This window comes from Sciurus carolinensis, chromosome 7 (genome assembly GCF_902686445.1).
Source record: "Sciurus carolinensis chromosome 7, mSciCar1.2, whole genome shotgun sequence".
In the NCBI taxonomy this organism is placed as follows: domain Eukaryota; kingdom Metazoa; phylum Chordata; class Mammalia; order Rodentia; family Sciuridae; genus Sciurus; species Sciurus carolinensis.
In genome coordinates this window covers 65,698,658-65,724,807 of record NC_062219.1, presented here as the reverse complement: position 1 = coordinate 65,724,807, position 26,150 = coordinate 65,698,658, and the positions used below count along the sequence as shown (strand labels likewise).

Genomic DNA, 26,150 nt, shown 5'->3' with positions numbered 1-26,150 from the left:
CAAATCAGCTGCAAAGGCTTCTGAACCACATGGTCAGGTTTGTCACAGCAATGATCCCACTTCTTGGTACCAGTTTCTGTCTTAGTCAGCTTTGGTGTTGCTGTGACCAAAATACTTGACAAGAACAACAGTTTCAGAGGTCTCAGTTCACAGATGACTAACTCTTTTGTCCTGGAGGTAGCATATCATGGATGAAGGACCCAGCAGAGGAAAGCTGCTCAGCTCATGATGAGGTCAGGAAGCACAGAAACAGAATAGGGAAAGGACCACAGGGAAGATACACCTCTTTATAGACCATGCTCCCAGTGACCTATTTCCTCCAGCCGTGTCCCACCTGCCCACAGTAACCACCCAATCAGTTCATTTGAAGTAGGATGGACTGATATGTTACAACTGTCATAATCCAATCATTTCACCATTTATATTCCTTCATTAATAGGAGCTTTTGGAGATCACCTCACATCCAAACCATAACTCAGAGTAAGTTGCCATCCTACCTGGTAAATAAAAAGATAAATGGAATGTGATTAGTAATTTACACTGAGACAGTTGACAGAACTGTGACCAAACCCAGAATGAGTGGTCACCCCACTTAAGAACTTACTGTCTGAGTGGATACAGTAGCACATGCCTTTAATCACAGCTTTGGAATTTTGAGGCAGCAGAATGAGTTCAAGGCCAGGTTGGGTGACATAGCAAGACCCTGTCTGAAAAACAAAACAAAAACAAAAACAAAAACACACACAAACCCATTTACCGTCTGGGGTTGGGATCATGAGTAGGAATGTCCAGGACAATAGATACCACCCACAAGAAGTAATTACATGGAGTGATTACTGTGCTGTTGAGTGTAGATGTATGGGTGCTCCTGGAGCATGCAGAAGCATAACTGACTCTGACCTGGGAGGGTCAGGGACAGTTTACCAGAAGAGGTGATCTCGGAGACCTACAAGATGAATAGGAGCTAACCAGGCAGAAAGGAGTAGAGATAGTAGTTACCAGTGCCCTGAAATGATAGAACAGTTCAGCATGGATGAGTATGTCTGCATGACTGTGACCAGAGCCAAAGGACCAAGCGACAAAACGCAAGGCTAGAGGTTTTGCAAGGGTGCCATTTTAAGGAGTTTGCCTTTATTCCAACAGTCTCAAGCAGGGCAATGAGCTGATCAAGTGGGCTAAGGGTTTTGCCTGTATTCATCTGACTACCATATTCTCAGCTGGAACTGGGTCTCCACCTCTTCCAGCACATGAAAATGGCAGTGTTTCCCCTTCCCTCTTGAGCAGAACCAGTAGCAGAACTACACTGCAAAGGATCCATACATTTGTGATCATATATGACAGGCTGGTGGGGCTACCTATGAAATGCAGCTTAGTAGAAGGACTGCTGAGGGGAAAAATCACCCTAAATTATGGAAAAGTCACGCAGGTGCACAACTACAATGAAGTGTTAGAAGGTGGCAGGTGCTTTAGGCACAGGGTCAAGCTGGGCTTGACATTCTAGACACTCAGCCATCTCTGCTTATATCCCCAGAGTTCCCCTGCATGCTGGGAAGGAGAGGGCTCTGGTGAACCAAAAAAAAAAAAAAAAAAAAAAAAAAAACTGTGCAGGAGTCCAAGAAACTTCCTGGAGGGAATTTCCTTGAAGAACAGTGGGGTTTAGCACCTGAAGGAAGGTACACACTGATTAGAAGAGTGAAGGCAGGCGCCAGATGCTCTAAGGGGTGAAGCAGTGAAGAGGCAGCTGTTTTAGGAGACTCTTAAATTAAGTCAGCAGTTTCTCAGAGTCACCTGTGGCCTAATTTGGGGCAGAGTACAATTTGTCCCAGACCTGGAGGCATTGTGATCAGTGGGCCTCACACAACCACTGAGCCAAAGTAAGGAAGAAACTGGAGGGACGTGTTAGCAGTGACGACAGATCAGGCCAGTTTTAACCATGTAGCAAAGTGATGGCAGGAGGGCAGCCTGAGAAGAGGACCCAACATGTCCTTTTTATCCTTAGGGTGGATGCACTCTGCCCTTGGGGGCTGCGTTAGTTTACTAGGGCTGCCATAACAAATATCATAGCCTGGGTGGCTTAACCAATAGTAATTTATTTTCTCACAGTTCTGGAGTTTGAGACCAAAATGTTAGCAAAGTTGATTTCTTCTGAGAGCCTTCTCCTTAGCTTGTAGATGGCTGTCTTCTCCCTGTGTCTTCACATCTTTGAACTGTATTTGTGTATGTCCTAATCTTTTCTTAAAGGACACTAGCCATATTAGATTAGGGTCCACTCATGTGACCTTTTTTAGCTTAATTGCCTCTTTAAATGCCTTATCTCCAAACTTAGTTACTGAGATATTGGAGGTTAGGAACTCAACATATGAATTTGGGAAGGATGTAGTTCTGCCCATAACTGGGGCCTCTTTGGGAGATACCAGAAAGTGGTGGCTACAGGTCCTGATCCTCTGGTGTTAGAGTCTATGAATCAGACGGACCTAGAGGCATTTGAGTTTTCTTTGGAATAACCCTGAGCATGCCATTGCCCCATTTTTTACTTCCAGTAATAGAGATGTTACCTTACATAGTCTTTGAACATTTTAGATTATTGAAAATGCCCTTTTTATTGAGTTGATGTTGCCTTAGTTCTTCCAGCATGGTACTAGTTTCCTGAACCTTTTGGTCCCAGGTCTCTTCAGCACTTTAGGGTATAACTGAATCTTGGAATATATTCCCTTTTTAGGGTTAGCTGTGGTTCAGAGTGTGGACGCTGGAGGCAGTTCTGCTATGTTTGAAGCCTGGTTTCATCACTTCTTGTGTGTCTTTCACAAATTACAATTGGTCTTCCATGTCTGAGGGGTTCTACGTTCATGGATTCAACAAACCTCAGAAAAAAAACAACAACAACGTGTGTGTGTGTGTGTGTGTGTGTGTGTGTGTGTGTGTGTGTATAATATGACCTGGGCAAGTAGGGGACTCACATTTCCTTCACACTTAATGTCATCTGAGAGTCTATAAGGATTTCCCCATAGCCTTTTTATATGATTGAATTTTTTGTCAGCCAATAATAATAATAACTAATGTTTATGAAGTACTTTTCACTTTAGAAAGTGCTTTCACTTAGTTTTATCCTCCTACTGAACCTGAGGGATATAATTTATCATTGTACCTGAAGGTTACAAACCAATTTGACTAAGGTTATATGACTGGTAAGTGCTAGATTTAGGATGTAGATCAAAGGCTCCTTTTCTTTTTTATCTTTATCTTAATTATGAACACAGCATATGTTTATTTGTAGAAACATTGAAAAATACAAATATTCAAAATTTAAAAATATTTTCATGCTGGGCACAGTGGCTCACACCTATAATCCCAGTGGATTGGGAAGCTGAGTAGGACAATCACAAGTTCAAGGCAAGCCTCAGCAACTTAGCAAAGCTCTAAGCAACTTAGTGAGAACATTTTTTTTTATATAAAAAAATAAAATGGGGTGTGGTTCTAACTCAGTAGTTAAGTGCCTCTGGGTTCAATCTTTTATACATATATATATATATTCACAAGATGATAATCATGTATTTTTTAAAAAAATTTTTTGTGGTGCTGGGGATTGAACCCAGGGCCTTGTGCATATGAGGCAAGTACTCTACCAACTGAACTATATCCCAGCCCTGATACTCATGTATTCTTATAGAAGTATTTTTACATAATACAATATATTTTGGTTTATTATTGTGATGTTTTCTCTTAAAATATGTAAATATTTTTTCAAGTATTTGTCTGCCTTCTCGTTTTGCTCTTTGCTTACTGCTTGGTTTTTCACTGAAGGACATACATTATTTAACTCCTCCCCTCACATATACATTATTTCTAGTTTTTGCTTGAATAAACAACACTCCAGTAAAACTTCTTGTACCTATACCTATGCACACTTATCTGATTATTTTTTAGGGTGGATTTTTAGATATAGGATGTCTGTGTTAAGGATTTGCACATTTTAAGGTCTCTGGTCCACATTAACAAGTGCCCTCTACCAATTTAAATATAATTACATTTATTATTCTGATTCTTCTCACCCTGTGGGCGTGTATGAGAGTGTTGTTTTCCTTACTGTGTTGTTAGGAACTGGCATCTTTTTGTTGATTTGTTTGTAATTATTATTACTAAGCAGATTGAACAAATGCAGATTGTACTTTTATATTTCTACTTTGATGATTTATTTACCTGTCTATGCTCTTTATCCATTATTTTCTATGGAGTGGGTCATCTTATTGATATGTAAATACTTCACATATTGAGAATATTAGTGAATTCTGTCTTACACTCTTTTGAGTACAAATGATTTTTTTAAAAACCTTGGGTTGTTGGGTTTTTAAAATCTCATGTGACTGTTAAACTATGTCTCCTTCATTTTGATAATTAAAAAAAAAGAAATACAGCAATATTTTTTTAAGCCTGTTAACTTCATCTTATCAGATTCTCCCTGGGGCTAACTGTGCCATCCAGCCTGTTCATCTTCTCTTTCAGTTTTTAATTTTAAATACGCTGTTGACAAGTGTGCCCTCTATATTTCCATCCAGGTGATGGGAAAACAGAATCAAACGAATGTTCACTATGTAACACTGTGTACCAAGCACCATTATAGGTGCTTTCAAATGTGTGAAATGTAAAATAGAAGAGTAGAGAGGACTGACACTTTGCTGCGTGATTCAGTGTGCTGCATAATTTTACAAAAGTTTATTCTATTCTTATTATAGATATTTATTTGTCCGGTATTGTTGTGCTGGGACAACAAAAACTGGTTGTGTATTCTGGCACCCTTTAGTGAATTCCATCTGCTAAAAGATATTTAATCTTTTTCTTCTTGATTCTTTTCCCTTTCTCATAGGGTTTTAAGGAATACTTAGTATATCAAAATGTACATATTTGTGTCTTATAATGTTAAGAACTCACTAAGTCCATTTCTTCTGTAATTTTCATATAACCTGTTTTTATTATTTTAGATGTCTTTGAAAATAGTTGTCTTATGGCTTTAATAAAATTTGGGATTAGAGCAGAACAATAGAGAGTACAGACTATTGCAGCTAAATAATTGTTCGATTTATATTTTTTGACTTAACTATGGCATGAAAGGGATGCACACTTAGCAGAAACTGTATTTTGATTATGATATTTTCCTAGGCTAGCAATGTACTCATAGTGTACTTTCATGATGCCAGGTTGCAGCTCTCAGTCATCCATGGACACTGGAGGGTGAGCAGTCATTACTCTGCGGTTGATAAACTATGATTTAGTAGGTTAAGTTTCCTAAATGCATTTTCAATTTAAGATATTTTTAGCTTACAGTGGGTTTATCAGGATGTAGCCCTAGCATAAACTGAAAAACATTTGTTCCAACAGACCTGGTTTTGATCCTTTTACAGTACCAATTCTTAGTTGTGTGACTTTTGGTGAATTCCTTACTCCCAGTGAAAATAATATTCTTTCCTACATCAAGTTCTGAGGATTAAAGTAGTTCATTCATGTAAAACACTGTTTACTATAATACAGGTCAAGGTGCTTTTTGTTCATGACAGTAGGTGGTTATTGTTTCCAATATTTTTGAGTTAAAAACTTTTAATATCAATTATTTAATAGGAAAGCTTCAAGGTTATAATCTCAGGGAATATGTTCTGAAAAATCAAGTCATTATTTTTGTTTTTGTTTTTGTTTTCGTTCTTGTTTTTTGATACTGGGATACTGGTGATTGAACCCAGGGTTACTTTACCAGTGAGCTGTATCCCCACCCCTTTGTATTTTTTATTTTGAGACAGGGTCTCACTAAGTTGCTGATTCTGGTCTCATACCAGTGATCCTCCATCCTCAGCCTCCCAAGTCACTGGGATTGCAGGTGTGTACCACCATTCCTGACCAAATAATCAAGTCTTTTCTGTATTAAAAGAATTGTAGGGTTTCAGAAGTAAGAATGGGACATTTTTGCTCTTTGGGCCTAAATTTCTGTTGAGGTGGCAAATTGTGCTTTTGATCACTCATTGGACTTTTCCTGTAACAGTTAAGCCCTCAGTTCTTTTTTATTCAGAGGAAGAACTTGGGTATTTTCAATCTCTGAAATGGAAAGCATCCTTGTTAATATTCAGGAGTACACTTTCTGTACAGGGAAGTATGCTAGTGGGGTACCCTTGGATATTTGCTGTTCAGACAAAAGGAACATCTGTTATCACTTTTTAGGCACCACATGCTAATGTCTTGATGTTGAAAATGTATCACTTCATGTGATAAATAGAAATCCTAGAGTTAAATTATCATCTCATGTAATACATAAACAAAACAATGACTGGAACCATTGCACATATCCCAATATGTTTTATGCTTAGATGCAATCTTTCCTTTCAAGGCATATTAATTTGGTATTGAATGGGAATCAAGAAGTCCTTGAGTACATTGGAAAATTATCTAATGTGGCTAGGTTTTTGTGGTCATGACCTATGTCTATAATTTATAATTGGCACAAAAGTCTCCAAACTTGCTGGGTATGGTGGCACATGCCTGTAATCTCAGAAACTTGAGAAGCTGAGGCAGGAGGATTGCAAATTTGAGGTCAGCCTCAGCAACTTAAGTGGGGCCCTGTCTCAAAATAAAATAATAAAAAGGGAGACTGGGGTGTGGCTCAGTGGTAGAGGGCTTGCCTTGAATGTGTGAGGCACTGGGTTTGATTCTCAGCACTACATATAAATAAATTAAAAATAAAGGTCCATTGAAAGCTAAGAAAAGATTTAAAAAAATAAAAATTTTAAAAAGTACTGGGAATGCAGCTTAGTGGTTAAGTGCCCCTAGGTTCAATCCCTGGTACCATAAATAAATAAATATCTCTGGGCTCTTCCAATGTATCACTTCTGTATGTCTTGTATTTTACTTCTACTTGCTTAATGTCTGGTAATCATTCCCTTTAATTACTATAAATTACAGATACCAGGAATAAGTAGTATTTTAAAAAATCATCTGGTATTATTTTAAGGATTATAATGCTAAAACACTATTAAAAATATATGATAACAAGAATAAACTAGTTTTCTTATACGTTGATAGGTTTGGTATCCAACTAGTAGCTTAACTTTAGTATCCTATGTTTCTTGATCATCTTAACTTAGTTAGTCTTTCTGGTCCTTCTTTCTCTGAATGTCATCAGGACCTACAGGACATTTGCTTTTTTCCTCTCCTTTCACACTATTATGGTTTAATAAGATATTAAAAAGGTTAGTACTTGTCATGTTAACTACATTGGCAAAAAGTGAAACATAAGTAAAAATCAATCCACATACCTGTCACCTGAACAAATCTCAATGGAATTCATATTTGTATATATAATAATAAAAGAAGATGCACATTGACATTTACTGAGATTTCATAACACATCAGTCTTTTATAAATGGAAACTCCCTTTACAAAAGGAAAATTTGGTCCTGTTAGAGCTTTTCCTGCAGCTGCTAACTCTCAAATGGCCATTAGTGAAAGAGCTATATTTTAGAAGGGCATATTCTGGTTCCCTTCCCTGCCTGTTCCTTTAAAGTAGTTATGCTGCAGAGAAAAATTCCCTCCTTTCTTCTTGAGTTCCTTAAACTGAGCTAAGAAGCCCATGGAATGATACTGAAAAAATGTAATTACCCTTTCTTAACTATTTTTATAGTGACCTTTAATATTCAGAGACTAAATATTCAGAGAACAAATTCTCTGTTCAGTAAAGTGATATATTTATTTATTCAGTGGTTGCGTAAAAGTTCTTCAAGAGATGACCAAGGGCAGGGCCTACTTGGAAAAAAAAAAAAACAAAAAACAAAACTTAAGAGGAGTCTGACTGGAGTTGGGCCAAGGAGAGAATCTTTGTCTTGCCAATGGGCTCACAAAGTTGTAGGTGACCACAGTTGAAAGAGACCTCCGAGGTGATCACTCTCAATTCACAGAAAAAGAGTTGTGCCCCATTGTGCCAACACCAACTAGCAATGCCCTTAGGATTTGTGATGAATGTGGTTAATGTTTCTGATGGTGCGTTAGCAGGCCTAGGAGCTGGGTATCTGGAGAGCAATTCTAGCCTTTCCTTATATCTCCATTGTCCCACCATGCTGGTCTACCTCTGAATCCAGTTATGGATTCTGGGCAGGGGAAAGACAGGAGATGCCCTATATCTCCCTGAGTCATGGGAGGAGTTGAGAATCTTGGATTAGGAAGGAATCCACATTTCAGGCACATGAAAAAGTGCAAGGTGTGCTAGGCACGGTGGCACACTCCTGTAATCCCAGTGGCTCGGGAGGCTGAGGCAGGGGGATTGAGAGTTCAAAGCCAGCTTCAGCAAAAGTGAGGCGCTAAGCAAGTCAGTGAGACTCTGTCTCTAAATAAAATATAAAATAGGGCTGGGGATGTGGCTCAGTGGTCAAGTGCCACTGAGTTCAATCCCCAGTACCCAAAAGAGAAAAAAAAAAAAAGAAAGGAAAAAGTGCAAGCAAGCTAGTAGCTGAGGGAGAATAGGTCTAAATGGCTAGTGCTGACAACCAGCCATACTGTACACTGTCAGGGACATTGCCATAAAAACAATGTATTTGCCCACAAATTTTAACTTTAATCCAATTAAATAATGTATAGAACAAATAATAAATAATAATAAAAAAATTTTAATGGTGATTTCATAACTCATTTTGACTCACCTTTAAGGGATATCCAGTTCATTAAACTTTGCAGATGTAGCAGATTTATCAGTAGATAATTTTGGAGAAGAGATCATGTAGTGAGTTGACCTCCAAACAGTAAGTGTCTATAGAGGGAATTTATTTTATAATTTTCAATGATCATGTCTGAAATGTTTGAAAAAAAAAAGTTAGATTTGTCCTTTAATTGTGAATTACATAAACTTTTATGATTTGTATTCTCCATTTACCTGATTATTGGGAGTGTTTTCAAAACATTGGGCTTTTGGATAGATTAAGCTTTTTTACCTCCCTGTAATAAAAGGTATTCTTTGCAATTTAAAGCTCAAGTGTCTATCCCTGTTAGTGTTTGTGTTAGGATATAACAGCCTTGAGTTTATAACCTGGATTCTGAAAGGAAACTGTAGTATCATTGGGTTGCTAAGCCAGCGTCTCAGCTAATTAAACAATGTACCTAGAATCATTCTGACTACCTGTGCTGCTTACTCATAATGAATCAATTAAAAATGACTAATTTGATAAATTAGGTTTATCAAAACTTACATTAGAAATAAATGGAAGTATAGATATCCTGTCTTTCATAATTAAAAAAATAAGAATTAAAAGATACAATTGTATAAAAAAATGTTTGAATCAGTAACAATGAAGTATGATCATAGCAATTGAGGTTTTCTGTCCAATATAACAAATCCTGTATTTTAGTCAGATTGCAAATTGTAGCTCTCTTTTTTATACAAATCAGTAGAAATAGGCACAGTTTAGCATATTCCTTTCATAGGCATTTTCACCCTGTTTTCGCTTTTCAAAATAAAATTGAGACAGAAGGAAGCCTATTTAACTTTTCCAGATTGCAATTAATTTTGCTACTTGGGTGTATTAGAAAATGGGAGCTAGACCCTCTAGTGAGAGCTGTAAAGTGTAGTCATGGAGCAGGTCCCAGACTGTTTAAATAATTATTTTTCTGTTTAGAGATACATCAGTGATTTAAAACCAAGACAAGGATGGGAGCAGGAAGTAAATGAGTAAGTGTATATAGCTGAGGAGCCATTTAAAGCCTGACAACTGCTTCCTATTACATATTTCAATTATGCTAATCCTGTAAGAATCCAGTCTTCATTTCCTGCTAATTTTCATCCTCTTTATGTCATTTTTTTCATCTAGTTTTCAGAAATCTGTTCCTTGAATAGAAAATCATCTTTCTGTAAACACTTAGTCAAGAAGTACTTGATTTAACTTAATTTCATTAATCATGTTTGGAAGGGAAGTAAAATCTCTATGAAGGACAAGTCAACTAGTATCAGTGATTCAGATCATTCTAAATTTCTTTTATCAAATCAGTTTTCCCCCTTGGCTACCTGATGTTTTATTTTATAGTCAATCTTTAATTAAATATTATTGATTCTCAAATTATTTGACTTTCTAGTCCTTGAATAATGTGAAAAAGCTTAAACATTTCAAGACATCTAGAACCATTTCATATTAAGAGAGCATGGTGTCAGAACATTACATGTCAACAATGGAACTTTTTGGCCTGTCTCTTTAGGACTCAAACTTTAGCATCAGGAAGACCCAGAATGTACTTTTTTGCATTTAGCTCAATATGCTTTTCTTTCTTATCTTTTTGTCCAGCTGGAATGCTTGCTGATTCCTCTGCAAACTTCTAAGACTGAGACACTGAGGAGCCCAGCTAGAGAATGCCGTCCGAACGCTGCCTCAGGTATGTACTGTAGGGTGATGTCCTTGCTTCATCTGTTGAGCCCTGAAATGGTCACAGTGTACATTCCAGACCAAGCAGAGGCTGAACACATATTTGAAGGAATAAACCAACCAATCAGAGCATTTTTTATTTTGGTATGGTGGCATAGGACTAAACACTATTACCTAGATGTTGGTCAAACCTAAAGAAATTTCATGGTTCTTTGAATGCTATTATTTTTTTTTTCTTTTTTTCTTTGGAATACTAACCTCCCTCAAACAAAAGGTATACCACTGTAAAGGTATATGATTTTTTTTAAACAATTCAGAAAACTATACACATATATGAGTATTGTCCCCTCTAAAGCAATCACTTTGGAGAGTGCAATGCTTACCCTCAAAATCTTGATAACATTTTCCTTTAATAATTCACTTGTTTATTAGATACTTTTTGAACCAAGTACTGCCTGGTTCAGAGGACCTAGCTATGAATAAAACAGATAAGTTTCCTGCCCTCATGAAATGGATATTCCTTGGGATAAATAGACATTAAATAATCACACCAGCAACAATGCAAATATAATTGTGAAAAATGCTCTGAAGGAAAAGTACAGGATAAACACAGTAAGGAAATGCCTTCCTGAGGAAGTGCTTTATGACCTGAGATCTGGAGGACTGAGGGAGCAGCTTGGCATGTTCCAGAAATAGTAGGAGCCAAGAGAGAGCACATGGCATTTATCTGAATATTCTCACGGCAGATAAATCTTCATCATCCTCAAGGAAATAGTCAAACAGAGTAAGAGATGTGATAAAGATGGGGAGTGCATATTTTAATATTAAGAATTGGTCATGCCTATTAAATAATCAGACCAGCTTTTTTCCATGACTTTGAAGTTATTAAAGGTGACTAGTTCCAAGAATGTGTTCAGAAATGCTGGCATAGCTATAGCAAGTATAATGCCTCCCCTCTTCCCACATGAGTCTGTTGCACTTGGTCAGTTTTGCTCAATGGGGAATGAGAGTGTATTGTGTGCAAAATCTGGCAACATTTTGGGTTATCTCCAGGAGTGGGGATATGATTGGCATTTAATAAGTAGAGGTCAGGAATCCCTTTAAACATCATACAATGTATATGACAATTCCCCACAGCAAAACCCATTCTAGTTCAGAATGTCAGTAATATTGCAACTGAGAAACCCTACCTGGATCTAGTATCCAACCAATATACCACATAGGGACTGTGGTTATCTGTCTGCCACCACCTCAGCCGAGGCATTTATTTCTGGCTACCAGGATCAGTGTGCATTCTCAAAAATGATGTTTACTTTCAGTTTGCCATCCCTGTTTTTCTTAACGCCCATTCTAGCATCACTTGTTTTCTACAGTACAACATCTCATCTATAATATTCTCTCCTGCTCTGCTTTGACCCAGAACCCTCCCTTCCCACCTCTTACTCCTCCACCATGCCAGGTAGAACTGTTGCAATATGACCAAATGCTCTGCTGTATCAAAGTCCCTCATTCTAAAGGCTCTGTTTACCTCCTGACTTCACTGAGACCTGTCCTCCTCTGAGGACCACTTTTCTTACAGCCCTCTCAAGTAGGAAGCATTATCTATTTCCTTATATCCCATGTATTTCAAGGATGATGGAGAAATTGTTCTCATCCTGGGACATGGCTTTGTTTCTAGATCATTAGTCCTTAGACTAGTTGTTCAAGAAGACCACGACAAAGACATGCTGTTTTGAAGGTAGTACTCTTCAGCTCTCTTATTCTCTCCCCTTCTTAGTTTAAGTCAAGGTCATTTTCCTCATTCACTGAGAATGTTGGCACCTTGCTTGTAACCTTTCAGGGTCCTCAGTGTCAGTATGGAAGATCTTTCCAGCTTTATGGTCCTTGGACCTTCATCCTGCTTATCTCCTAAGACCTTCTTCTCCTTCCACTGAGCTACCCACTCCCATGGTCACACCTTGGGCATTGTCATCTGCAGTAGTTACTTCATTTCTGAAATCACGACACCAGCACTTTATGCTTCTAGAACCTCCTCTCCTGACTTGCTGATTTATTTACCCCCATTAGTAGGACTGCATTGTGATCTCACTGCACTGTCTCATCTACTAGCCCTGCTACTTTCTATTCCCAATCAAACCTTTCTTCTCCCCTTTTCCCTTCTTTTATTTAAAAAAAAATTAGTTGTAGATGGAAAAATGTCTCTATTTTATTTATTTATTTATTTATTTTTATGTGGTGCTGAGGCTCCAACCCAGTGCCTCACAGGTGCTAGGGAAGGACTCTGCCACTGAGCTACAATCCCAGTCCCTCATTTCCCTTCTTAACCAGTTATATTCTGTCGTCCTTACTAAATCCTTAATTTCTTGCATTCTTGGTATTTTTCATTCGTCTCTTATATCCAGATGAGCTCAACTATCTCTATTCCATGCCTACATTGCCCATTGGAGACCAGTTCACAACATCTTTAGATTCAATAAGCAAAAATGCCCAGAGGTTTAGTATGTGTTTGTGGGCTACCTATTTATTCCCTCCTATTTAAGGGTAATCCTTTTCTACAACTAAGCTCAATCTTGCTTCTGTGCTTTAAATCCCATCTTTTTTGTTTTCCTGGTGACCTTTGTTGGCTATCAAGCACAGAGCTGTGCTTCTGCTACCCCTCTGTGCAAATGAGTCATAGATTATTATAGCTCTAGCCAAGACTTCTTTCTGAGCTTCAGATCCATGAATCAAACTATGTATTTGATATGTGCACTTGGGAGTCTTAAAGACCACTCAAACTTAACATATCCCCAACCACATTTATCATCTTCTTCTCTGCAGTTCAGATCCCTTTTCACTGAGAATTGATATAAACAGAAATGTAGGCATCTTCATGGTGACCTCCTTCCTTCCCACCTCCATATTTAATCCACCACCAAGGCCTCTATATTTCTCTGAATAACTTTCAGACCCATTCATCTGGAACTCTATTCCCATGCTCCAGTGCAAGTCCATAACTCATCTGAACTATAGCTGCAAGTCTAGAAATGCTCATATCTAGCCCAGTATCCCCATCTGCTCTTGATACTGCAGCTTGAGTGACCTTTTCTGTGACTTCCCATGGCTCTTAGGATAACCTAACCAAGATATCCTGCATGAGTGGGCTCCAGCCTCTGCTGCTGTGGCCTCTCCTATACCAGGCTCTCCCTTTTTCTCAGGGTTCCAGTCATTAACCATCTGTAGACACTGTGTAAGGGCCATTCGCCCCCATTCCACAGGATCATAGCATTTGCTGTTCTGCCTGGAACACCCCCTCTCATCTTTTTACCAGGGTAATTTATTATGTCCTTTAGCTTGCACCTCAAGGATCACTTCTTCAGGAAGGCCAGATTACTTGATTAATGTGTAACTGCCTAGCTAAACTGAATGTTCCACAAAAGCAGCTGTCACATCTGGTTTGCTCACTGTTTTATCCCTGCTACCTACAAGCTGAGTAAATATTTGTGGGGTGAATGAATGAGGTGAGGGACAATACAAAACTATTCATTTACAATTAAATTCCTTACTGTTTATTCTTCATTATTTCATAATCATTTTCCATGTATATTGCCTTTGTTTATTATAATGGTCATTGCTATCGATTATAAAATTTTAAAAATTTATAAAGTACTTCATAAAAAATAAGATTAAGTTCCACTACTTTTAGCAGCCTGCCCACTTAAATAAATAGAATTCTTTATGTAAAGAAAAATAAAGGAAGGGCTGGGGAGATAGCTCAGCTGGTAGAGAGCTTGCCTCGCAAGCACAAGGCCCTGAGTTCAATCCCCAGTACCACAAAAAAAAAAAAAAAAGAAAAGAAAAAGAAAAAGAAAGGAATGAGACTATTTATGCTAATTGACTATCTTTGACATGTAAGAGTATAATTTCTCATTGGGACCCTTACTTGAAGACTACTTGCATATTCTTGTATATATAAGTAATAGGCAAACACAGATACAGAAATTCAGTCAAATTTTAAAATTCAAAATGCAGATGTTTAAAACCACAAAGCCATTTTGGAATTTATATCTTAGAAACTGATTGAACTCAGTCAAATTTTATTCTATGAAAATGAGACCCAGTGGGATTTCTGTGATCAAAAATATTACCTTTTCAAATGAAGGTAGTGACTTGCACTGATGCAGTGACTTGCTGTGAGTAGGGTGTACACTCTTATGAACTTCGTGCTCTGCATTCAATTTATCAGTTTTTGCCATCCATCCAAGAATGAAAGTTACAGACTTAAAGTCATGAATAGTCCTATTCCCTAAGACCTCATTTATTAATCTCCTCATTACTGATGCTGACATATGGTTGATCAAGTGGTTGCTCCCTGATGTTACTAAAAAGCAATCTGCTGCTCAGGGAGTCTAGGCTTCTCACCATTGCACCACGGCCCACGTTCAGCCCTGGGGATATAGGAATAGCCATCTTCCTTGGCAGCCTGATTGGGGTCACCTGAAATTCTAGTAGGGTTCATGCGAAAAGAAATAGGAAACATAGCTTACTAGGAACTGCGCAATAGAAAGGAAGCATATATAATTTGAAGTAGACACATTAAAAAAATGGTAAAAAGAAACAGGTCAAATTAATGTTAGTGATATATTTTATATAGCCCAAATATACCCAAACTATAATAATTTAAACATGTAATCAGTATTAAAATATTAATGAGATACTTTGCATTCTTTTTTCATACCATCTTTGACATCCTGTGTGGATTTTACACTAACATCACATTTCAATTGTTAGGGACATTCCTCTAAATTGGAGGGTGTAGTTTGCCAATTTAATATGTTATAGATGCTGACAAAACTGATCGCAGATGTGTTTCAGCTCCTCATTTTAATTAAATGTGGTACGTTGCAGTCTTTGATTCCTCTCCTCCCTGGTTTATGATTATTACTTGGTAAAGCAGGCCTGTTGCAGTGTTCATTGGTCATATATTCCTTAACACTGGAGGGTTGAAGTCTTGCACATTTGCATCTGAGAGTTGAATGGAAAGTTACTTTCAGAATACAATGATGACTTGTTGATTAGTAGGCCTTTATTTCTTGCCAAATGTTGGAGTATTTGTTTCTGCTTTTAAGGATTTCTAACATATTGGTTCCAAAATATTTGCGATCTTGTGCCAAGTGTTGTGTTAAATATTTAGCTTGTTGTTTTCTTTAAGCTTGAATATTTCAAGCCAAGCTGAATGATCCTGTGAAATTGTACAGCATTACTATTGTTTCAAAGTGGAGTCCTTTATTCTTTGCCAAATTTCATTTTACAGCTACTCTTTTCTGGCAAGATTTATTTGCTCTCAACAGATATCTGAAATGCAAATACTGATTTAGGCTTAATAATAAGGACATGAATTGTGGCACTATATTTGGAAAATGAATAAGGAAACATTTTAAGGAAATTATTTTAATGTGTTCTGTTCCATTGCAAGTGAAATTTCAAAAATCCATTTATTTAGCATTTAAGATGATAGAAAAGGGGAAAAATTTATGAAAGTTTCAAATACATTTTCTAAAGTTGTAATAATAAAATTCTATCTTCTACTCCAAAACTTGAAGTCACAGCACAAAAATTAATGTTTTTAAAGCATGATTGCAAACATTTATTATCTCATGTTATTACATGCATTTATATTATTCTAAAGGACTGATTTTCAGATTATTATATATAATATAAGTATAAAATTTTTCAGGACTTTTGTGACCTTTGTCCCCTTCAGGCATAAATTTTGGAGATTTTCTTTACAGATTATTTTTTTAAGCAAAAGAAGTAATAATTCTCAGTGTTATGTTTTCAAAATGCTTCTTGGGCTTTTGGTTTTCTTATCTGTAAAATAGAGCTAATAATACTACCTGCATCCTAGGGCTATTACAAAAGTTGAATGAATTAATAATTATATATCACTAAGAAGAGTTCACTGAACATAGTATAAGCATTGTGTGTCTGTTAAATAACATAAAAATGTCATTCTTTTAGGAAAGATTTTTCAAAGACTTCCTAAAGCTCTACTTAGCTGTTATAATTTTTCTGTTACTATTTTGCTTTCTCATTTCTTTAACTGAATGATGCTAATTAATCTCCATTCTAGGCTTTACATAGAAACATATAAAAATTATTTATGCCTCTGAACATGGTTTTCAATTACTGATTTTAGGTCTGCCTATAGTTAGAGCTTCTAGATGAATGTTCAGTGACAGTCACCATTTCAAAGCTTACTGCCACATTTCAACTGAAAACAATTCGCCCACCTTCCCACAAGAGCTTCCTATATCATCACCTTCTGTCCAGTTATTCTCTTTCCACAGTTCTGACATTTCTGAGGCTTTCCAGTTGAAAATGTCCAATAGGGCTTACTGACTCTACTCTGGCATTTCACGGAAAGCATTTGGTTAATTTTAAGGTGGTGATTTGTGCTTCATGTAATGTACCAGGCAACTGTTACATAAGATGGGCAAAACCCTGTCAATAAACCAGCCATGCAGGCAAGGCTGGGGATCACTCTGTGCTTCCCCTTAGCAGCCCTTGTACACTAAGAAGGAGGAACTCGATGCAGGAATTATTAGCACAGGAAAGACAATGCTCAACATCCTTATGCTGTCTTTACTCAGCTTTAGCAAGCGTCTGCTGTCCAGAAACAGAGTTTCACAGCCTTTTTTCTCCTGGGAGTAACTTATCACTGGTAAGATTACCTATCTCTATCCTGTACCTGTTACCAGATTTAGAGCACTGTGGAGATTTTTGTTGATCCAAGCTGAAATTGTCCATAGCTATCTGTTAATCAGTTTGTATTTTGTGTTTCGGCATTACTTCTTCATTATTTTAGGAAGTTCTGAAGTTTCACCTAAGAGTTTTGAAAGGATGTAAGGATAAATGTTTAAGGATGGGATAGAAAGTGAAGGGGTAAGTGGATAAATTTAGTGACTGGACGAGATGGACAGGAAAATTAATTGTATGTTCATTCATAAATCTAGTACAGTGATCACATGTAGACATTGAAGACTCAGATTTTACTTTCAATTTTAATTTTTTTAATTTTCATTTACAAAGGCATTTCTTGGCTGGGTGTGGTGGTGAACGCCAGTAATCCCAACAACTCAGGAGTCTGAGGCAGGAGGATCACAAGTTTAAAGCCAGTCTCAGCACTTTAGCAAGACTGTACTTAAAAATAAAAAGGAAAAAAAAGGGCTGGGTATTTAGCTTAGTGGCAGAATGCCTCTGGGTTCAATTCCCAGTGTTGCAAAAAATATAAAAACAAACCAAAAAGTATTCATTTTGATGTTTTCCTGGTGATGCATACTTTTCTAAATTCAATAATCTGCTCTGATTTAATTGCCTTTTACGTGGAGTGGCCACCTGTAGCTCTTTTTTCCCTAATCAGCATTTGCTTAATTTTCCTATATTTATTAATGAAGTATTGTGTCCTGAGACATGGAAAGTTACAAAGCTGGAGAAAGACAGATGAACACACACAAACACAAACTCAGAAAGAGGGGCACTAGGAGGAGAGATGAAGAGATCCTGATGGGGCAAGGGAAAGAATCAGAGGAAAGAGAATGTGGATGTAGCTCAGGACTGGGGTTGTGACTCAGTGGTGGAGCACTTGCCTAGCCTATCAGCCTATCAGCACTACATAAAAATAAACATAAATAAAATAAAGGTATTGTGCCCAACTACAACTAAAAAATATTTTTAAAAAAGAACATAACACAGAGGAGATTTTAAAAATGTATGAACATGAAGGTCAAACTCAGTGCCCTGGAATCTAAGTTCCTTTCATCAGGATAGAGGGATGGGATAATGTCCAGGAAGCAGGGCTGGTGAGAGAAAAAAAGTTGACTTGATCATTCTCCTTTGTAGTATTCAAGAAATGCTGACAGGCCAGAGGCTCTGCCACTCAGAATCTCACAATGACAGCGTCCTGGCAGCCTTGAATCAACAGAGAAGTGATGGCATCCTCTGCGATGTCACCTTGATTGCTGAGGAACAGAAATTCCATGCTCATAAGGCAGTCCTAGCAGCATGCAGTGACTACTTCCGGGTAAGTTAAGGTGCTTTGTTTCTCTTAGGATATCAGTAGACAGAGGATGACAGTGTATCCTGATCAGTTACTCAAGCATGAGTAGATTGTAGTTTCCAGAATTGTGAATGTTGGTGACCTGTGTTCTTTCCTGAGAAAAATGAGATCTGGGTCCCATTGAGATACATCCCCGGCTGGACATCTGGCTGTTTTTCCCTATGGAGAACAGACATGCCCTTAGCATCTGAGCCAAGGGATATCTGGCACTTTACCCTCATTAGAAAATGTGGGCCAGGGGAGGGATGTTCCAGGATTAAGGATGAGAAAAATCCGTAAAACAACTTGTTAAAAAGAAGTTCCTAAATATATGTAGTGTTTCTGATTTTTTGTACATTTTTATGCATGTTTTATACATGTTCTTAATATTTTCTAAACATTCGCTCCTGGCACAGAGTTGCAATTGGTCTCATAAACCTGAAAGTTGACAGATGTGACTGAAGGAAGATATACTGTCTTGTTTAGTTAGAACTATGGCGTTCAATTTACAGCTGTAAATGATACGTGGGGCTATGATTGACCTTTTTGGAAAGATGAAAGTGTACAGTATGTTTATAGCTGATTAAGTGCCATTCATTTAGCATTTCCTGTGCTTTTGTTATCAAGGACTTTATATGCATATCTCCATTTAATGCTCATAAACCCATTATTCTAATGCAGATGAGTACTATTAAAATCACCATTTTATGTGTAAGGAAACTGGATCTCAGAGGTTAAATAATTTGTAATAAGTTGGAAAGTAAATGATAAGTCACACAGTTCCTAATTGACGGATATGAAACTGAAATCCATGTTTGAATCTTTACTAGTATGCTATTCTCTCTCTTATTTGATTATAAAAAGGACAACCTGGAAAATTAGTAGCTAGATTTTTTTGAAGTATTAATTCCTGAATATTAATTTTTAATGTTTCTTTGTTCATTAGTGACCAGTATTTTTAAAACATAATGAGTCTCTATATGCATGGAATATATATTTAATTGTGATTTTCTTTAAAAATATCCCTCACTAAAGTCTCTAAAAGATACAAAAACCACCCTGGACTCATGGCAATCCTTTGGTTGATTTGGATATTTCCCATAATGATTTTGTTTTTCATGTTAAGAGACAATGCCAATTGCACTCAATTGTCAACTAGCTGTGATGGAGAATTTTCAAAGATGACAAATGATAAAAGAAAACCTTTAAAAATCCTTTTAAATGTGACAAACTGAGTAATGTTGAGGAAAAGAGGTAATTAGTTGAAATTTCTATTTCTAAAATAAAAAAGTAGGGATTTAATTCAAAACTCCAAAATGAAGCCAAGTACTTTATCTGTGAAGTGACCTTTTAGTTCAGTTAATATAGTGATCCATGTATGTACTCTCACATTGTCAGGTATTAATCTTCCAGAAAGGTTTTATTATTCAGAAAGCTTTTGAAACAATAAAATACTTTGAATTGTGTGCATATTAAGTTATATGAATTTTGTCTTCTCCTAGACCAAAATATAGTCTTCTTGGTGCCTAACTTCTCTCCACTTAGGTCTCTCCCTGTTGGGTTTGCAATTTAATTTTTTTATTGGTCCTTTTTAGTTATACATGACAATAGCATACATTTTTATATACTGATACAAGCATGGAATGAATCTTCTTCTAATCAGGACCCCCTTCTTATGGATATACACAATGGTGGGATTCATATATGTACATAGGAAAATTATGTCAGATTCATTCCACTGTCTTTCCTTTTTCTATCTCCCCTGCCTTCCCTTCATTCCTCTTTATCTAGTTTACTGAACTTTTATTCCAATCCCTCCCACCATTGTGGGTTAGCTTCTACATATCAGAGAAAACATTCAACCTTTGGTTTCTTGGGGATTGACTTATTTCCATTAGCATGATAGTCTTCAGATCCATTCATTTACTGGCAAATGTCATAAAGTCATTCTTAGTAATGGCTGAGTAATACTCCATTGTGTATATATACCACATTTTCTTTAATTTTGAGAAGTGATTTGGTTTTGTGGGGGGTGGAGAGAGAGAGAGAGGCAAAGAGAGAGAATATATGAGTGGATACATGCACTTGGGTGCAAGAGACCATTTCACTTACTGGCATTTAATGGTGATTGTTGCTACTGTTTTTTTTATCTCTTCCACCTGTCTTTCTTACTCTGATAGGTTATGCCCAGAGAGGGCCTCTTTTGTAATATAGATTTTAGAAAGCATGTGAAGAAAACCTTATTAATTGCTTATGCAGATGAGGCAACTGAAGTGCATTGTGTTTAACTAACTTGCCTCATACTGCTAGATACTACCTAGAAGGGCTTATTTATAGGCGTCTTTCCCCCTAAGTAAGTTTTTTCCACTTAAGCCACGTGCCTCCTGAATTCACATACAGTTCCTTCAATCTTACAACCCGTTTGTAAAATGAAAATTAAATGACCTTGTACATAGATTATTCAGATGGAGAAATCAAAGCAAAATTGGAACAGTTGGCATTTAACTCTTTACTAGGCACTCTGCTACATGCTGGAGTTAACTGACAGATTGAACTCAATGGAGCTTATAGTGTAGATACTATACTGGAAGTATTTTTTGCCTTGTACTCAGTATCCTTCCTTCCTTCCTTCCTTCCTTCCTTCCTTCCTCCCTTCCTTCCTTCCTCCCTCCCTCCTTTCTTCTTTTCTTCCCTTCTTCCCCTCCCTTCTTCCCCTCCCTTTTCCCCTCCCTCCTTCCCTCCATCTCTCTCTCCCTCCTTTCTTTTTCTTTTTTTCTTTCTTCCTTCCTTCCTTTCTTTCTTTCTTTCTTTCTTTCTTTTCTTTTCTTTTCTTTTCTTTTCTTTTCTTTTCTTTTCTTTTCTTCTTTCTTTTCTCTCTCTCTTTTTTTGTACCAGGGATTGAACCCACATCCCCAGTCCATTTTAAAAATATTTTATTTAGAGGTGGGGTCTTGCTGAGTTGCTTAGGGTCTCACTAAGTTGCTGAGACTGGCTTTCAAATTGTGATTCTCTTGCCTCGGCCTCCTGAGCCTCTGGGATTACAGGTGTGTTCCACCACACCTGGCCCGAGAATCTTGTTTTTCCTACTTAAAAACCACTCAAAACTTAGACGCTCAGCAGTTTTTTTAGGTCTGCCTGCTCAGATACTTTATGCTGGATTTGTATTGGTGGTTAGTTGGAAGGATGGTTGGAGGCTGAAGGATCTTGTTTACATGTCTGGTGATTAATAGGCTGCTGGCAGGTGATAAGGGAAACTGGGCCATATATTTCTCACAAACAGGCTAGCCTAGACTTTTAATATGGTGACTAACTTCTAAGAACAGAAAGAGGACTAACTTTGATGCACAGGTGCTTTCCAATATTGTTTGTGTCATGTTTACTAATGTCCTATCAACCAAGCAGATTCCATGACCACACCCAGAATTGTTATAAGAGGGCATGAATACATTAAGGGGAAGAATTTGTCACCATTCCCCAACTGTCAAGAACTCTCAAGCTAACTAGTCAGCCTACCAGTTTCATATGCTTATAGAAGACATAGAACCCCTAAATCTGAAACCAAAGACAATTTATTATTCATAGGGACAGTGCTGTCTGATTATCAGCATATTTACACCACTTTCCTGAACCCATATTCCCACAGCATGACACAAAAGAAAGAAATATGGTATATATATGCAATGAAGTATTACTCAGCCATAAAGAAGACTTTATCGTCAGTAAATTAATGAACCTGGAGGCTATCATACTAAGTGAAATAAACTAGTCCCCAAAAGTCAAAGGTCAAATGTTTTCTCTGATATGTGGAAGTTAATCCAAAATAAGGAGGGGGGATTTAAAAAAAAAAAAAGAAAGATCAGTAGAGTAGACAAAGGGGAATGAAGGGAAAGGAGGAGGGATGGTATAGGGAAAGAGTGGAATGAATCTGACCTAATATTCCTATGTACATGTATAAATATACCACAGTGAATCTCACCATCATGTACATGAGCAAGACACTAATTAAATAAAATCTGTAAGTAAATAACAGAAAGGTCAGAGAGTGGAGGGAAGGGAATAAGGGTGGGAGAAAGGAAGGGGAAGGGGAAATACTGTGAACTAAATTAAAACAAATTATAGTCCATGTTTTTATAATTATGTCAAAATGAATCCTATTGTCAAATATAATTATAAAGAACCAATAAAAAAACAAGAACCAGGTTGTGTTGCTGCACAGAGTAAACTGTGCTATAGGAGAGGATCTTTGAGCTCAGGGAACAGCAGTCTTTCATGATGGGTAGTAAATATGTCCACCTTTGCTCTGGAGTGAGTCTTCATCATACTGGATAGGAAGTACTACCTCCCTTCATTCTACAGAGACATTATATCCAGAATTATGAGCAAATCTTCCCTATGCTCTGGACTTGGATACCGCTCTCTGTTCCAAGAACGTTGACTATAGAAACATATTTGAAAATAAAATTCAGAACAAAGGATAGTTGTTGATTTATTCACAATATGTGCAGAAAATTTTAGAGATGCTTGGAGAACTGTCTTTCAACAGCCACATGCCCTGAACTAGATTATGTTTATTTCCTTGTGTCTTGTTCTCTAACCCTGGAAAAGCCTGGAAACAGTATCCTGTTGCAGTAATTTCTCAGTATCACATAACAATGATAATGTTGCCTCATACTTTGTAAGTGATCAATAAATATTTATAAATTGAAGAAATGTTTTCTAATGTGATAGAATTCCATGTATATTTCAATTCTTAATATCCTGACTATTTAAAATATGCAAATTATTCTTGGATTTTTCCTTCTAGTGTAATCCTTTGAAGTTAATTAAGTACTTTGATACAAACTAAATTTTTGTACTCCATACTCTGATATCTGGAAAATTATTTTGAAGCTAAAGTACTTCTTGTTCTCATTCAAGAAAGGTGGGACTGCAAGAGTGAGCAGGCTCCAGCTTTGATGTAAACTTTCCTATTATATTGGTCTGACAGTTAACATCAGTTTTTCTTGCTTAAAATATGAATAATGAATGAGCAGTTGAGCACTACTCTACTGTGACTTCCTGTGATCGTCAGCATTTTAAAAGGTATAAAATCACATTCTTGATTAAAAAATAATAACTTAAAAATTAAGATTTTAGGCAATTTCAATAGTGTGGGCACAGCTTGGCATTAGTCAAATGCTATCACTGAATCACAGCAGAAACTTCTTTTCCAAGAGTGCAGAGCAGGGGTAGAAAGAAGAAAGGAATGGACTTAGGATCAGGTCTAAGTTTGAATCCAGCAGCAGGGACTGTATCTATCTGTTCCCATTGTTTCCCACCACGCTTGGTAAATAGCAGGTTTTCCGTTAACAGCATTTGCTGAGTGATTTATCCTCTTCACCATCTATGCTATGAACATAGGAAGGTCATCTTAGTTCTGTGCACCTTTTTTTTTTAAGTCTTTAAATTGATGACTGTCAAACATAGCTCTCAGGATGGGTTGATATAGAGATTTAAATGAGAACAATAAGGTAAATAAAGCACCAAGTGCAGTGTCTAATGCACATCTGACCTTGAATAAATATTGACTGTTTCTCTCCTTTGGCTAACCTGTGACTCCTGGCTGTGCTGTGCCTGTGTGCAGGAGGGAAGAAAGGTCAGTTCGTCTTCGCACAGGTTCACTGACCTTTCCATGTGCCAGAATAACCTGATTCCACCTTTTCCCTTCTTTTCATTTTCTTAATCTGACACCCCTTCCCTTTTCTTAGAAATTCCTGTAACTGCTTATCTTTGCTCCTCTTCTAGACTGTTCCTTTCCAAATCATAACGCAGGACTGTGTGATTAACTTCCACCTTCTGCTTAGGTGCTCCTGAGCACCTCACTGTCTGCTGCCACACCCCTGGGGTGACCTTCCAGACCTTTAGGCATCATTGATCTGATCCTTTGTTGCCACCTTCTCATTCAGTGTTGTGGCAACATCGTTCTCCAGAACCTCAGGGCCTTTGCACTCTCAGCTTTGTACCTGTAACTTCCTACTGGCCTCTCAGTCTACCCTGTTATCTGCTAAGGTTATCACAGCCAACAATGGTATTGACCCTCACAATGCCTGATCTTTTTTTTTTTAACTTTACCTATCTAGATATTTTAAATCTCTCTATATGTATACATATAGATATTTAGTTGCTGATGGACCTTTATTTTATTTATTTATATGTGGTGCTGAGAATCAAACCCAGTGCCTCACACATGCTAGCAAGCAGTCCACCACTGAGCCACAACTCTAGCCCCACAATGCCTGCTCTTAACCAGCTTCTACTATTTCCCTAACATTATATGCAAGGTACCCCTTTTATCTCCTTCAAAGAATTAAAGATTATGTACCCTGGGCTGTGGAACTGTGACTAGACAAGGACTAATGAAGCCCATAAGAGTACATTTGAACTCAAGTGAATTGGGAAGTACTGAATCAGAGATAGCAGGAGAGTTAGATCTAGAGAGTGTGTGTAAGAGGTGAGGGTGAGTCAGCCTTTTGCCCCCTCTCTTTGGAAGCTCCTTTGATCCAAGGATCACATAAGTCTCAGAGCCCCATTGTGGGCAGCCCTGGGCTTCAGGCCACCCTGTAGGTTCTGGAGGCTGTTGTTTTATATTTGCTGTCTCTGGCTTAAATCCCATGAATGCCTGCACTTTCTGGCCAAGGAAGCAGATGTCTTGGCTATCTAATGTAACTTCATATATGTGTTGGTAAAGTGATTCAAATATGACATTTTGGAAAGTTAAATATTTGAGCTTCTTTTTCTGTTAGAGCCTCAGTGTACTTCTGCCTATGTAATTTTTAGACTTGAGAGAAGGGCATAAAGCCATGATATTAAAAAAAAAACCTATGTGCCATGCATTTTTGTAATCATATTCCCTAGTCATTACTTGATTGAATGGCATAAAAGTCTATTAAATGAGTATGTAAAATGTATAATTATAAATCATTTTTTTTTCAATTCAATGAGCATTTGTTATATACCTGCTATTTTCTAAACACTGAATGGATTCATAGCCTCTTGGGAGATAGAGATAAGTGAACAGATGACTGCTACATAATGTAATTGCTGCCAGGTGTTTGAGGTTTGGAATGGTGTTTTAGGCTCAAGCCTTGCTTTTATCCCTGGGCATTCTCAATCAATAATAACATTAATAATAACTAACATTAATTGAGCATTTACTATGCTCCAGGCCCTTATTCTAAATGTTTTATGTCTATCAACTCATTTCATCCTCTGAAGAAACCTGTAAGCTGGATATTAATATTATGATCTTTATTTTAAAAATAAAAAAGTTCAAATTTAAATAATTCATACTAGGAGCTGAAAAAGCAATTAAGAAAGAGCTGATGGTGTTCTGAACTAAGTGAGGAGCAGTTGGCTAGGGGGAAGAGAATGTGCTTAGGAATGGTTTAGAGGAGGTGGAACTGACAGCGAAGGAGAGAAAAGACAGGAGTGACACACGCATAAGGCCCCAGCTTCAGGTCAGGGGCAGTGAGAGCAAGGAGATGTTTATGCTGCCCACAGACCTGAGGGATGGAGGATGCTGGGAAAAGAACAGCCGCAAGGCATTTTGAAGGAAGCTGTAACCTTGAGGGAGCAACGGGAAGGCTGTGTGCATGAAGAGGTTTCTTGAAGTGCTCGAGGTTGAAGCCACGGTGCTGTGTGCTGTTCTGTTCTTTGCC

At 37.4% G+C, this 26,150-nt stretch overlaps 1 protein-coding gene across 4 annotated transcripts in view; it reads left to right on the top strand.

The window, feature by feature from the left end:
• Nucleotides 1–26,150, top strand: part of Klhl32 (kelch like family member 32) — a 196,769-nt gene that overhangs the window by 35,569 nt on the left and 135,050 nt on the right. For all 4 annotated transcript variants that reach the window (XM_047557877.1, XM_047557875.1, XM_047557881.1 and 1 more), the window contains exons 2-3: nucleotides 10,299–10,386; nucleotides 18,258–18,438. In XM_047557877.1, coding sequence (XP_047413833.1) covers nucleotides 10,364–10,386; nucleotides 18,258–18,438 — 204 coding nt within the window. In that variant the 5' untranslated portion in view covers nucleotides 10,299–10,363. The remainder of the gene's footprint in view (nucleotides 1–10,298; nucleotides 10,387–18,257; nucleotides 18,439–26,150) is intronic.